This window comes from Nomascus leucogenys, unplaced genomic scaffold, assembly GCF_006542625.1.
Source record: "Nomascus leucogenys isolate Asia unplaced genomic scaffold, Asia_NLE_v1 001090F_54911_qpd_obj, whole genome shotgun sequence".
In the NCBI taxonomy this organism is placed as follows: Eukaryota; Metazoa; Chordata; class Mammalia; order Primates; family Hylobatidae; genus Nomascus; species Nomascus leucogenys.
Window position 1 is genome coordinate 3,790 of NW_022097740.1, and position 11,765 is coordinate 15,554.

Here is an 11,765-nt window from a genome sequence, read left to right on the forward strand (position 1 = left end):
CGGGGTTTCACCGTGGTCTCGATCTCCTGACCTCGTGATCCGCCCGCCTCGGCCTCCCAAAGTGCTGGGATTACAAGCGTGAGCCACCGCGCCCGGCCCCAACGTAGGTTTTCTACTCCTCTCTCATAGTCATTCAGTAGTTATTTGAAAGAGAAATAGGGACAAGCATGTTTTATTCTAGACCACTTAAGATTAAAACCCGAGTTCCATATCGACATCCAGGGAATAGGTTTTTGAACAGATTTGCATTATGCTATGGGCAGGAACTAGGAGTAGAAGAGGTTGTGAGTCCTCTAGTCAGTAGTGTCGGCTATAAAGCCTAAAGACTCTCTTGTGTATGCATTTTTTCATTTTGTTACAGAGGAAATAGTTTGTTCTGCTTTAATGAGCACTGTCAAGAAGAAAATATAGCTATCACATATCACCACAGGTTCACAGATCTTCACCAACCCGACCCCAAAATGACATGCTGCTCTTTCTTCTTCAGAAACATGAATTCTGGAATCTTGCAAGTCTTCCAGAGGGAACTCACCTGTCCCATCTGCATGAACTACTTCATAGACCCAGTCACCATAGACTGTGGGCACAGCTTTTGCCGGCCCTGTTTCTACCTCCACTGGCAAGACATTGCAGTTCTTGCTCAGTGTTCTAAATGCAAGAAGACAACACGGCAGAGAAACCTCAAAACTGACATTTGTTTGAAGAAGATGGCTTCCATCGCCAGAAAAGCCAGTCTCCGGCAATTCCTTAGCTCTGAGGAGCAAATATGTGGGACTCACGGAGAGACAAAGAAGATGTTCTGTGAAGTGGACAAGAGCCTGCTCTGTTTGCTGTGCTCCAGTAACTCTCAGGAGCACCGGAATCACACACACTGTCCCATTGAGCGGGCTGCTGAGGAACACCGGGTAAGTGATGCCTCTGAAGATCTATTTCTACACAGAACACATGAAATTGTTGTAAGTCTATTTCCTTGGTGATTGGATGATGTTATCTCTGTGTCCCCTTAAGCATGTCTGTTATGAGCTTCCTTGACTTCACACCTCTCAGATTTGACAAACATGAGGAGAAACAAAGCAAACTCTATTTTCTGTGGGCGAATTTGTCTCTCATTTTGGGTCCTTCGTATATCAGAGTGGGAATGATACTTTATTGTCTTCACTTGTGCTTCAATTCATGGCTCTTTTGCAGGAGGAGCTCCTAAAAAAATGCAGTCTTTATGGGAAAAAGCTTGTGAAAATCACAGAAAACTGGGCATGGAAACCACCAGAACCAGATGCTGGAAGGTTAGTACCGTATTACTCTACCTTCTCCAGGAACTTATAGTGAACAAATGGGTGACTCTTAAAATAGGAACTTGATCTCAACCCATAATGTTTCTGGAATTCAATAAACAAGGATAAAACACTTGAGAAAAAAACACGCTAATTTTTTATGTAAGTTAGTGTGACTCTTCGGTAGGATTTCTAATCAGACCACAGATGTTATCCAAGCATGCTCATCTGTTTCCATACAAACCTATAGCAATACCCCAACAAATACAAGAAACTGGGCCATTTCACACTGTTCCCAATGGGCTGCCTGGATAAATTCTGGACACGAGAGTTATTTATCAGTCATGGAAATTTCAGGTGACCTTTCTAAGGCTGAGTCAGTATGAATTTGAATCTTGGTGGGCAAGTATATTGAAATGTGAGCTAAATTTCAGGCGGAAGGAGCAAGCGCGCAAACTTAGGGAATGCATGAAATGAAATATCAGAACTAATTAATATTGAATAAGTCATAACACATAATGGGAAAAGTGGTGAGAAATGTAGACTTGTGTCTTGATGAAGATATAAATATGTGAGAAATACGGGAACTAGTATTTAATATAAGGAGAACTCTAAGGACTTGAGAAGAATTCTAGAAATGATTTTCTCTTTGTGGATGTTTATATTGAGGGTATGGCATCGAATATTAATTCATTAATTTATTCTAATATTAATTGAAAGATATTTTATGAGTACTTAGTCTATGTCAAATATCAACTTAGAAAATTAAGGAGTAAAGAAGAAAGAAAACACACAAATCTTGCAATGGAAATGAGAAAAGCAAATGGTCACCATGCAGATACGTGAAGTACATGATGTGTTAGAGTGTAGTAGTGTCTTTGGAGAATAATCCAGCAGGAAAGTAGAAAAGGAGCACAGAGGCCAGGGACTGGGGATGAGGGTTTGAGTTTTAAATAGGGTGGTCAGAAAAAAGGCTCATGGAAAAATTCACACTGAAACAAAATCTTGATCAGGAGGAAATATGAATATATCTGAATATATATGTGTATCTGGGTGTATATATATATATATGGATATATATGAGGAATATATATATATATATACACACACACAGATAAAAATATATATTCCTCATATATCGATATATACCTATATTTGAGAAATATATATATGAGTACATATATGAGAAATATGTATATATATATATACATGAAAATAATTCTACGTATAGAAAACAACATGGGCAGTAATATTTAATTTGCATTTATTTGGGGGATTGAGGAACCACAAAGAAGTCCATGTTGCCGATTAGGGTGAGTTTGGAAGAGAATAAATGAAACCTTATTAGAATATGTTATGCTGGGTGAAATGCATTGAGTTGACAATGCTAGTCTGTGGTCATGTCATCATTTCTCATATAATGGTTTTACATAACTTGCCCCAATTCTCCAAAATAGAAATAATGGTTTCTTACCTAGTCAATATAACTCGATAGTTTGATTCTTATGCAAGAGCTGTGTTTTCTTTCTATAAATGTGGTGTGGAAGAGAGAAATCCATTTTTATATACCTATCTTAGAAAACATTTTATCATTAATCAGGTGAATGTAACTGGGCAGAAACAACTATGTTGATACTAGTACAGAAAAAAAAAGGAAAGTAATAAAATTTTGTGGAATCTGAGAATTGACAATATTGAGGATTAAAATATTGGGTATTCAGAATGCTAAGAGGAATCAGTGAAATTCAAGAGAAGATGGATAAAACATTTCTATTTTGACTAATTGTCACTGCAGGATTATGTGAGTTTAAGGATAGAAGCAATCAGAGCTGAATATCAGAAGATGCCTGCATTTCTCCATGAAGAAGAGCAACATCACTTGGAGAGGCTGCGAAAGGAAGGCGAGGACATTTTTCAGCAACTCAATGAAAGCAAAGCCAGAATGGAACATTTGAGGGAGCTTTTAAGAGGAATGTATGAGGATCTGAAGCAAATGTGCCATAAAGCAGATGTGGAGCTACTCCAGGTATGGACTGACCATGGGGTATCATGGTGTTGAACATTCACATGCATGAGTGTTTTTCCTCTCTCCTGAAATCCGTCTCCCCCTTTACTTCCATGATTTGTTTCCAAAAATAGGATTCGATAACTAATGCTACTTGGTTGGGAGGGTATAGCCTCTCCTAGTGATCCTACCAGGCCAAAGATCCCTCCTACTTTATCCACCAGCAACAAAACTTTGTAGAATGGCCAAGGTAACAGACAGCCCCAAGAAATATTTCCCATCAAAAGTCAGTGATGTATTTAGGATTTTTGAAAGTGGATAAAATGAGAAGTGATTCATTGGCATTTAGGCTAATTTGGAGACATGGCATGATGGAGAAGTTGGGGAATCTAGGATCACACTAATATTATTTTGGGGTCCACTCATTTTGGTAACAGGGCTGAGGGAAGATGACTGAGTAGCTTCTTTATGGTTACCGCAGAGCGTAGACTCTGTGGGCCTCCTCTCCCTTCACTTGTAAAAAGAACGTCTTCAAGACTTAGACTTTATGAGGACATTAATTCATGACATATGATAGACTGGGATTTTCATGAGAAAAGAAACAGAAAATGATTTCCAGGAGGGAACATTGTAGGAAAATTATATCTTCAGAAACTGTCTCCAAATCTCACACTGAACTTAGTGGAAGATTCATCTTGTGGAAAGCACTAAGCCTTTCTTTTTTTTTTTTTTTTACAGGCTTCTGGATACATATTACACAGGTGAGTGCATACCTAGATTTTAGCAGATGCTTTCAGTTTCCACAAATATCAAGCAGGAACTTTGATATTGAAGGTATAATTAATTCAGATAGTGATACTGCCTTGTGCTGGTTGTACTTTCTCCATCCCCCACCACAGGTAGACATCTATTTTGTTGCCATACACAGTGATTTTCTTAAGCAGTTCAATGAAAGTTCTGCAAAACCAAAAATAAATAAATAAGTAAATAAATAAGAAAGAAAACAAAAAATAAATAAATGAAAGAAAAATAAAGGAAGTGAGCATCTCTATTCCTAATTTCATGTTTATTGCTCAAAAGCCTTCATATTTGAAAGAGAAAATGTTACATTTACTACATGGCTACAAAGTCAACCAGGGGAAGCCAGAGAGAAAAGGGAAAGTATTTTAGCCGTGAAAAGTGTTGATGATTTCTAGTTTATATTTAAATATATAATTCTGAAAAATAGATGAACAAACTATTCGGAATGTTTGAACTGTGTAGGCCTCCAGAGAACCTCAACTATAAAAGGCAGATCTCCCTGCCTGGAGCAAGTTTCAACACCCTGGCCTTGAGAAGGAAGCAACAGATGCAGCAGTCTTAAAAATAATCCCACTTTTCCAGACAATGATTTCAGGAATTTCTGGGGAAGTCTGGAACCCAGAATTTCATTTTTGAATATTCTCCTAGTCTTAAGACTAATGATCCTTACTAATTTGGAGCAATACAAAGAAAGATTCGAATGAATTCTCACTCAGATATACTTTTCCATCATGCTTGAAAATCAGGAACTGTGAATAAGAATGAATTCGAAAAAGAAAATGATAATTTTGGAATTAGCAAATGTGTGGGTTAAAGGGATTCTCATGAAACATCTTTTAAATAAAAGTAGTGATTTTTATTTATTTTTTTGGCTGTAGATGTGGTAACTGTGTCTTTCTCGTTGCAGGTGTGAGTCTCTGCTGCTGCAAGTGTCTGAGCCTGTGAATCCAGAGCTCAGTGCAGGGCCCATCACTGGACTGCTGGACAGGCTCAATGGATTCAGAGGTAAGTGTCAGCCCATTGGCAGAATTCCCACAGTGTATTACTTCTTGTTAGAATCATGAGGGTAATACTTTACCCTTCGCCAAATCTTTATTTCATTTCAGCAGGAAGTGAACCATATGGCTGTGCAACCCTTTTATATCTGTGTTTCTATTTATATTCCAATTTATAACATGAAGAGTAAAACATAGCAAAAAACAAATATGTTCTGGGCTCACATGTATAGAGTTATATATTGGGTAAATGGAATGACATAAGAAATAAAAAATTGAGTAAATGGAACAATGCTCAGAAGGAAGCTTAATAATCCAAGCTTACATAAAAATTTTACATTACCATATTTCATTTGAATTGTTAAACACATTTCGTTGGGGAATGGAGTTCACTGAAGTTTGATGGAGTATTTGTATTTTCTTATAATAAATATATATTATTGATATAATGTAAAATTTTGACTTAACATGTAAAAAGAAAGAAGAAATTATTATGTAAATAGGAAGTAAAAATAGAAATGATAATTTCAGTTTAGTTACAACATGAAGAGCTACGAGTAAAATCTAAAATTCAGTTTCAGTCTAGAGCTAGCAGGGATGTCCGCAGAGTGACTGGTAAAAGATTTTGCAAAAATCTGCCTTAAGTTACCACTTATAATTTGAACGTATGGACTTGTATCCAGTTATCTAGAGCAGTGCTTGAGTAAGCTAAAATCTTCCCATTCTTGCCAAAATTATATCACTAGTATTTAAGAACAAGAAATATTTTAATAATAATGACCTTGATAGCTAAAGAGCATTCAAGGCATATAATATCTCACGTTTACATTGGAGATTGGATTAAAACAGTCTGGTCTTATATTGAACTCTCAATTTTTACGTTTTCAATAAATTTTCAATGTCTATTTTTAGGGTTTTGTTCTTCCTATAGAGAATATTAATCATCCTTATACTTTATTAAATGTTTTAGTCACAATTCTCCTGTCCTTGTAACTTCAAATTTCTTGGTAAAGTAAATTCTTGGTAGAACAACTTTTCACTCAAGAATTCTAATTTCTAATAATTACATGTATCCATGCTTTTTTAAAATTATTTTTGCAGTTGATTTTACTCTGCAGCATGAAAGAGCCAATAGTCATATCTTCCTGTGTGGAGATGTGAGAAGCGTGAATGTTGGATGTGACCCTCAAGATGATCCCGATATCACTGCAAAATCTGAATGTTTTCTTGTGTGGGGGGCTCAGGCTTTCACATCTGGCAAATATTATTGGGAGGTTCACGTGCGGGACTCTTGGAATTGGGCTTTTGGAGTCTGTAACAATTATTGGAAAGAGAAGAGACAGAATGACAAAATAGATGGAGAGGAGGGACTCTTTCTTCTTGGATGTGTTAAGGAGGACACTCACTGCAGTCTCTTTACCACCTCCCCATTTGTGGTGCAATATGTTCCAAGACCTACCAGCACAGTAGGATTATTCCTGGATTGTGAAGGTAGAACCATGAGCTTTGTTGATGTTGATCAAAGTTCCCTGATATACACCATCCCTAATTGCTCCTTCTCACCTCCTCTCAGGCCCATCTTTTGCTGTAGTCACTTCTGACCAGAGAAAAGTCAGAAACGTGTCTATATGTTCTGGGAACCAGTTTATCCCAGAAAGCCATCTTTTTTGCACCTCATCAAAAGGACAAATCAGTTATATTTAATATCTTTAGTTGCATTCTAATGTCATCAAAACTCATTTATAGTGTTTCATTAAATATGGTGAAAACACAAAACCATGTGTATTGTTTCCTTTTTTAATCATTTTTGGAAAATCATTACCCATGATGTATGGCATAGAATATATTCTCTGGTTTTTAATTATTTCTGAATGTCACAAAGTGAAATAATAGGTAAGAGAGTTGTCTAAATGAAGTTAAAACCAATGGAAGAAAGTAGAGATCTTGGGCTTCATGAAAAACCTTGGAGTAAAAAGACTCAATGGTAACCTGGAAATATTTTCTTTCTCTTCATCTAACAATATTCTACTTATCCATGTGTTTTATTTATGAACCTATACTTTGAGGTAATCTTATTTGACCTCCTATGCTGTGCTTGTCTTTGTAAATCTCATCTTATATTCAAATGTTCATGCATTATTAGAGTGCTGTTCTACAGTGAAATTTGCAAGGGGATCAGGACAATGCTGAATCAATTAAATATTCAAATGGACATAACTGAATACTGACCCCTACCTCAAACCATATACAGTGCATTTCCACATGGATTCATGTTCTGAAGGTGAAGGGAACACAATAAAATATTCTCATACAGAAAGATTTCCTGACCAGGACAAAAAAGTAACAATTAAGAAGAAAAACTTAGTTTATATCAAAAATAATGACGTCTGTGTTTCAAAATATACCATTCAAGAATTAAAATGCAAACCAAGAGTGGAGAAAAATATTTATCCCAACATATACGCAATAAAATACAATACATGTGATTAATGAATGTAATAAATAAAAGAAAATGAACCCAGTGTAAAATTGGGAAAATATTTGAACAGGTACTTCATAAAATTGGAGGCATAAATATCTGGACAAATATGAAAAGGGGATTACTTTTATTAGTCTTCAGAATAATAAAAATTAATCCATATGTTGAACTACAGGCCTCCATTAAAAATTTGCAAAATTTAAAGACACATAGTATTGTGTGTTGTGAAAGATAAAGAATCAATGAAAGTTATTCATGGCTGGAGGTATGTAAACTGAGATACTTTTTGGCAAACTGACTATGAGCATTACTTATGGGCTAGATATTCTAATTCTAAAATATATTCCACAGACTGCCTATGTGTATTTCAAGATAAACACAATGTTGATAATTGCAACAATTTTTATAGTAGCTCCAAATTGGAGACAAAATAAATATTCATCAACAGTAGAATTGCTAAATAAATTGTGATCTCATCATACAAAAGAATTTTACAAAACAGAGATAACACCAAAATGCAACAAATCAATGAATCTCAAAAAGAAGTTTAAGAAAAGAATTGAAACACACAAATGTTATATTACAGTGTTTTATTCAGATAAATTGTGAACTCCATTAATTGATACTAGAAGTTAGAATATTGAATAATATTTTGGAAGGTAATGGTTAGGAAACTTAAAAATTAACCAGGATAAGATACAGGAAGCATTGAAATCAAAGAGAGAAACTATAAGCATTTTTCATGCAGAAGAGTATTTTATATATATATATTAAATATTTTAATGTATAGAATAAGTTTGAAATAAATAAATTTGATGTTTTGCCTAATTTTTCAAATGCATATATTGTAATTTAATTTATGATAATTTAACATCAACATTAAGACATAAAACTTTTTTATTATTATACTTTAAGTTCTGGGGTACATGTGCGGAACATTCAGGTTTGTTACATAGGTATACACGTGCCATGGTGGTTTGCTGCAACCATCAACCCATCATCTACATTAGGTAGTTATCCCAGTGATATCCCTCCCCTGGACCCCACCCCCAACAGGCCCCAGTGTGTGATGTTCCCCTCCCTGCGTAAGTATTGGGCCTTTTCCCTCAGATTCAGCCTCAGACAGACATGCTACAAATGTGTCCACTTACGACTTGAGTGGAAAACATCTTGGTTACGATTTGAGGAAGATTTTTTCTCATGGCTTCCAATCCTGAGAGTACAATGCAGCATTGATTACTGCTCAGAGAGAGTGGTCAGGCTATGGAGTAGGGAGGTTTGGTACTAAAGACTAATTAGAAACATAATACTGCAAAAAATTATCTGTGAATCACCATAAATTCCAATGACTCTCATGTAGGTTGTCTGATATCAAAGGGTGTATATTGAAGAAATGGTGGATAATAACTTTTATTTGGGTGTTTTAGGAAGTCATATAATGAATAAAAGTGGTTTAAGAAAATAATGAATTTGGCTTCTAGTATTGTTAAGAAACAATAAAAATAAAGGAAAGAAAGGGAGGAATGATTGATTTCATGGTTCTGAGAAGTGGGAAGACATGAGTTTATGTACATAGCTTATTGGTAGAATACATCAGTCAGTCTAGGCTCAGTGGCTCAAGTTCGTAATCCCTATAATTTCGCAGTGCTACATCAGGAAAGGGTTTTAAAGACGAATTTGCCTTGAATGATTATTTGTTTTTAAATCCTGTGATGAAATATTTGGTATTAGAAAGCTCAATTGTATTTTCCTCTTTAAAGGAGTGAGTCAGAGCAGCGGCACATGCCCCAATGTGTGAGCTCAGAGCTCAGTGCTCAACCCATCACTGGCCTAATGGACAGATTTCATGACCTCCAGGTGAGTGTCAACCTGCTGAAGTGATGACCACACAGTGCCCTTCAGTCATGGCTTGCTCTTTCTTTCTTTCTTTCTTTCTTTCTTTCTTTCTTTCTTTCTTTCTTTCTTTCTTTCTTTCTTTCTTTCTTCTTTCTTTCTTTCTTTCTTTTCTTTCTCTTTCCTTCCTTCCTTCTTTCTTTCTTTCTTTCTTTCTTTCTTCTTCTTTCTTCTTTCTTTCTTCTTTCTCTCTCTCTCTTCTCCCCCTTTCTCTCCCTCCCTCCCTCCCTCTCTCTCCCTTTCATCCATGCTGGAGGGCAATGGTGCAATCTTGGCTCACTGCAACCTCCACCTCCCAGGTTCAAGTGATTCTCCTGTCTCAGCCACCCAAGTAGCTGGAATAACAGGCACTCACTATCATGCCCAGTTAATTTTTGTTTTTTTTTTTGTACTTTGTAGAGTTGGGGTTTCGCCATGTTGTCCCGGCTGGTCTTGAACTCCTTACATCAGGTGATCTGCCCGTCTTGGCCTCCCAAAGTGCTGGGATTACAGGCATGAGCCACCACTCTTGGCCTCAGGCATGGTTTTACTGCAGGCAATTTTTTGTTTTTTATTAATCTTTCATCATATAAAAGGGAACAGACTGTAAATAGCATATATAAGCATACATAGTAATACAGTCCTTATGGTCAAATGGAAAAAATAAATGAAAGCTGATGTAATGGTAAATGTCATTCAGTTTCCTCTTGATTCTGGGCCTTTTGGGTCTGGGTCCCTCTGTGCAGCCAAGGCAGGTCAGATGGAGAGAGATGATCCAGACCTGGCCAAATGGGTTCTACACGAGCCTTCTGGGTCAACACTGCCTTTCAATAAAGACCTGGGCTGTGATGACTCCAGCCGTGTTCTCCACCACAGAGGGCGGAGTGCTCATAGTGGGTCCTTGGGCCATAGGAGACCCCATTATACACATTGAACAACATGCCATCAAAGCATTTCCCATCTGACACTGCCCAGGGCCCATAACAAGCTACAGCAGCATCATAACCTTTGCCAGCATGAAGCCCGATGTCCTTTTGGTTTATCTGTGTGTATGAGTAAACACACTTACGCTCACCTGTGCATACCCTCACACCATAGTGTACACTGTCCACAGTGGCACCGCCTGCTGCTGAGGGCTGTGCCTTTTATCAAGTCTTATTTCAAGCTGGGTCAGCATGAGGAAATTGTGTATGCAACACTGACTTTCCACTGAGTCACTCAAAAATTAGTAAAATCATTTCAGTTAGTGTGTGTTTTTCTTTTTCCTGTTAATGAAGGAACCTGTGAGTGCAGGGGCACAGAAACGAGCAGTTGATTTAAGTCATTCCAACGCATAAGCAAGTTCCAAATGCACTGAGAGGCGAGGAGGAGAAGATGCGAAGGGCGCCTTGGGAAGAACTGTTTTCGCTATAAGCCCTTGGCGGCTCCCAGCATACCCACTTTGATGGCATTCACCCCACTGCAGTCGTCGTCATCAATGTGACTTTGTTGTTTTAGAAGGATATGTTGTGGTCAGGGTTCCACCTGTCCTTCCCTAGACCACGGCCCTCCAGGCAGTTCCAGGCAGGTCCCAGTCAAAATGTACTGGGGTATAAACCAAGGACCAGGACCACAGAAACAGGAACCCCAGGGGCTTCCAAGGGAAAGTGCTGGCTGCCAGGTGCAGAATCCATAGAATTACCTACCATGGGAGCCAGCGGGACCTGCGCATATCCCTGGGGAGTCTGTTAGAATTTCCCCAAATACTGTAAAAGAGAAAAGTACTCATACTTTATCACGTGAAAGACTAATGATGTCTAGGAGTTGACACAGAACAGGAGGACTCTGACCACCACAGGACCAGCGAGATGTGTCAGGACAGAAATGAGCAAGCTTGAGTCTCCGGGCACACCTGGGGAAAGAGTAATGCAAGGCACACCTCAGGGCTGTACTCACTCCTCAAGGCAGGCTTGGGTCCCCAGGGTAAGTGTGAAGAGACAGCCTTCCCGTATCACGTAGTGTGGATGGCGAGACTACAGGGGATGTAGTCCTCTTGCCGGTGGGCTGCATGAAACAGCAGGCTTTGCATCTTTTTCAGGCCTGGGGTCTGGCTTTACCCCAGGGGTTTCTGTTTCACCCACAATTTCACCCACAACAGACTCGCCTCCACACCGGAGACCTGGTCACTGCTGACAGCAGGGAGAGAAGCAGGCAGAGGGGCCCAGCACAGCCCTCCTGCATTCATAAATCGTATTTTCCAACGAACATCATGAACTCCGTCTCCTGCTCCCAGGAGGAAGCTCGGGTCTCAGGAGTGGTCAATGCTGAGATGACAAAGCTGTTGAAATTCTGATCTCCATAGT

The 11,765-nt window shown here is 38.2% G+C and overlaps 1 protein-coding gene across 1 annotated transcript; it reads left to right on the top strand.

Annotated features, from left to right (window-relative positions):
- Positions 1-491: 491 nt before the first annotated feature.
- On the top strand, positions 492-6,673 carry LOC115834344 (tripartite motif-containing protein 51-like). Its single transcript, XM_030809095.1, has 6 exons — positions 492-909; positions 1,192-1,283; positions 3,067-3,297; positions 4,015-4,037; positions 4,985-5,082; positions 6,174-6,673. The coding sequence occupies exons 1-6, from the start codon at positions 492-494 to the stop codon at positions 6,671-6,673; spliced, it is 1,362 nt and encodes a 453-aa protein (XP_030664955.1).
- Positions 6,674-11,765: the final 5,092 nt, after the last annotated feature.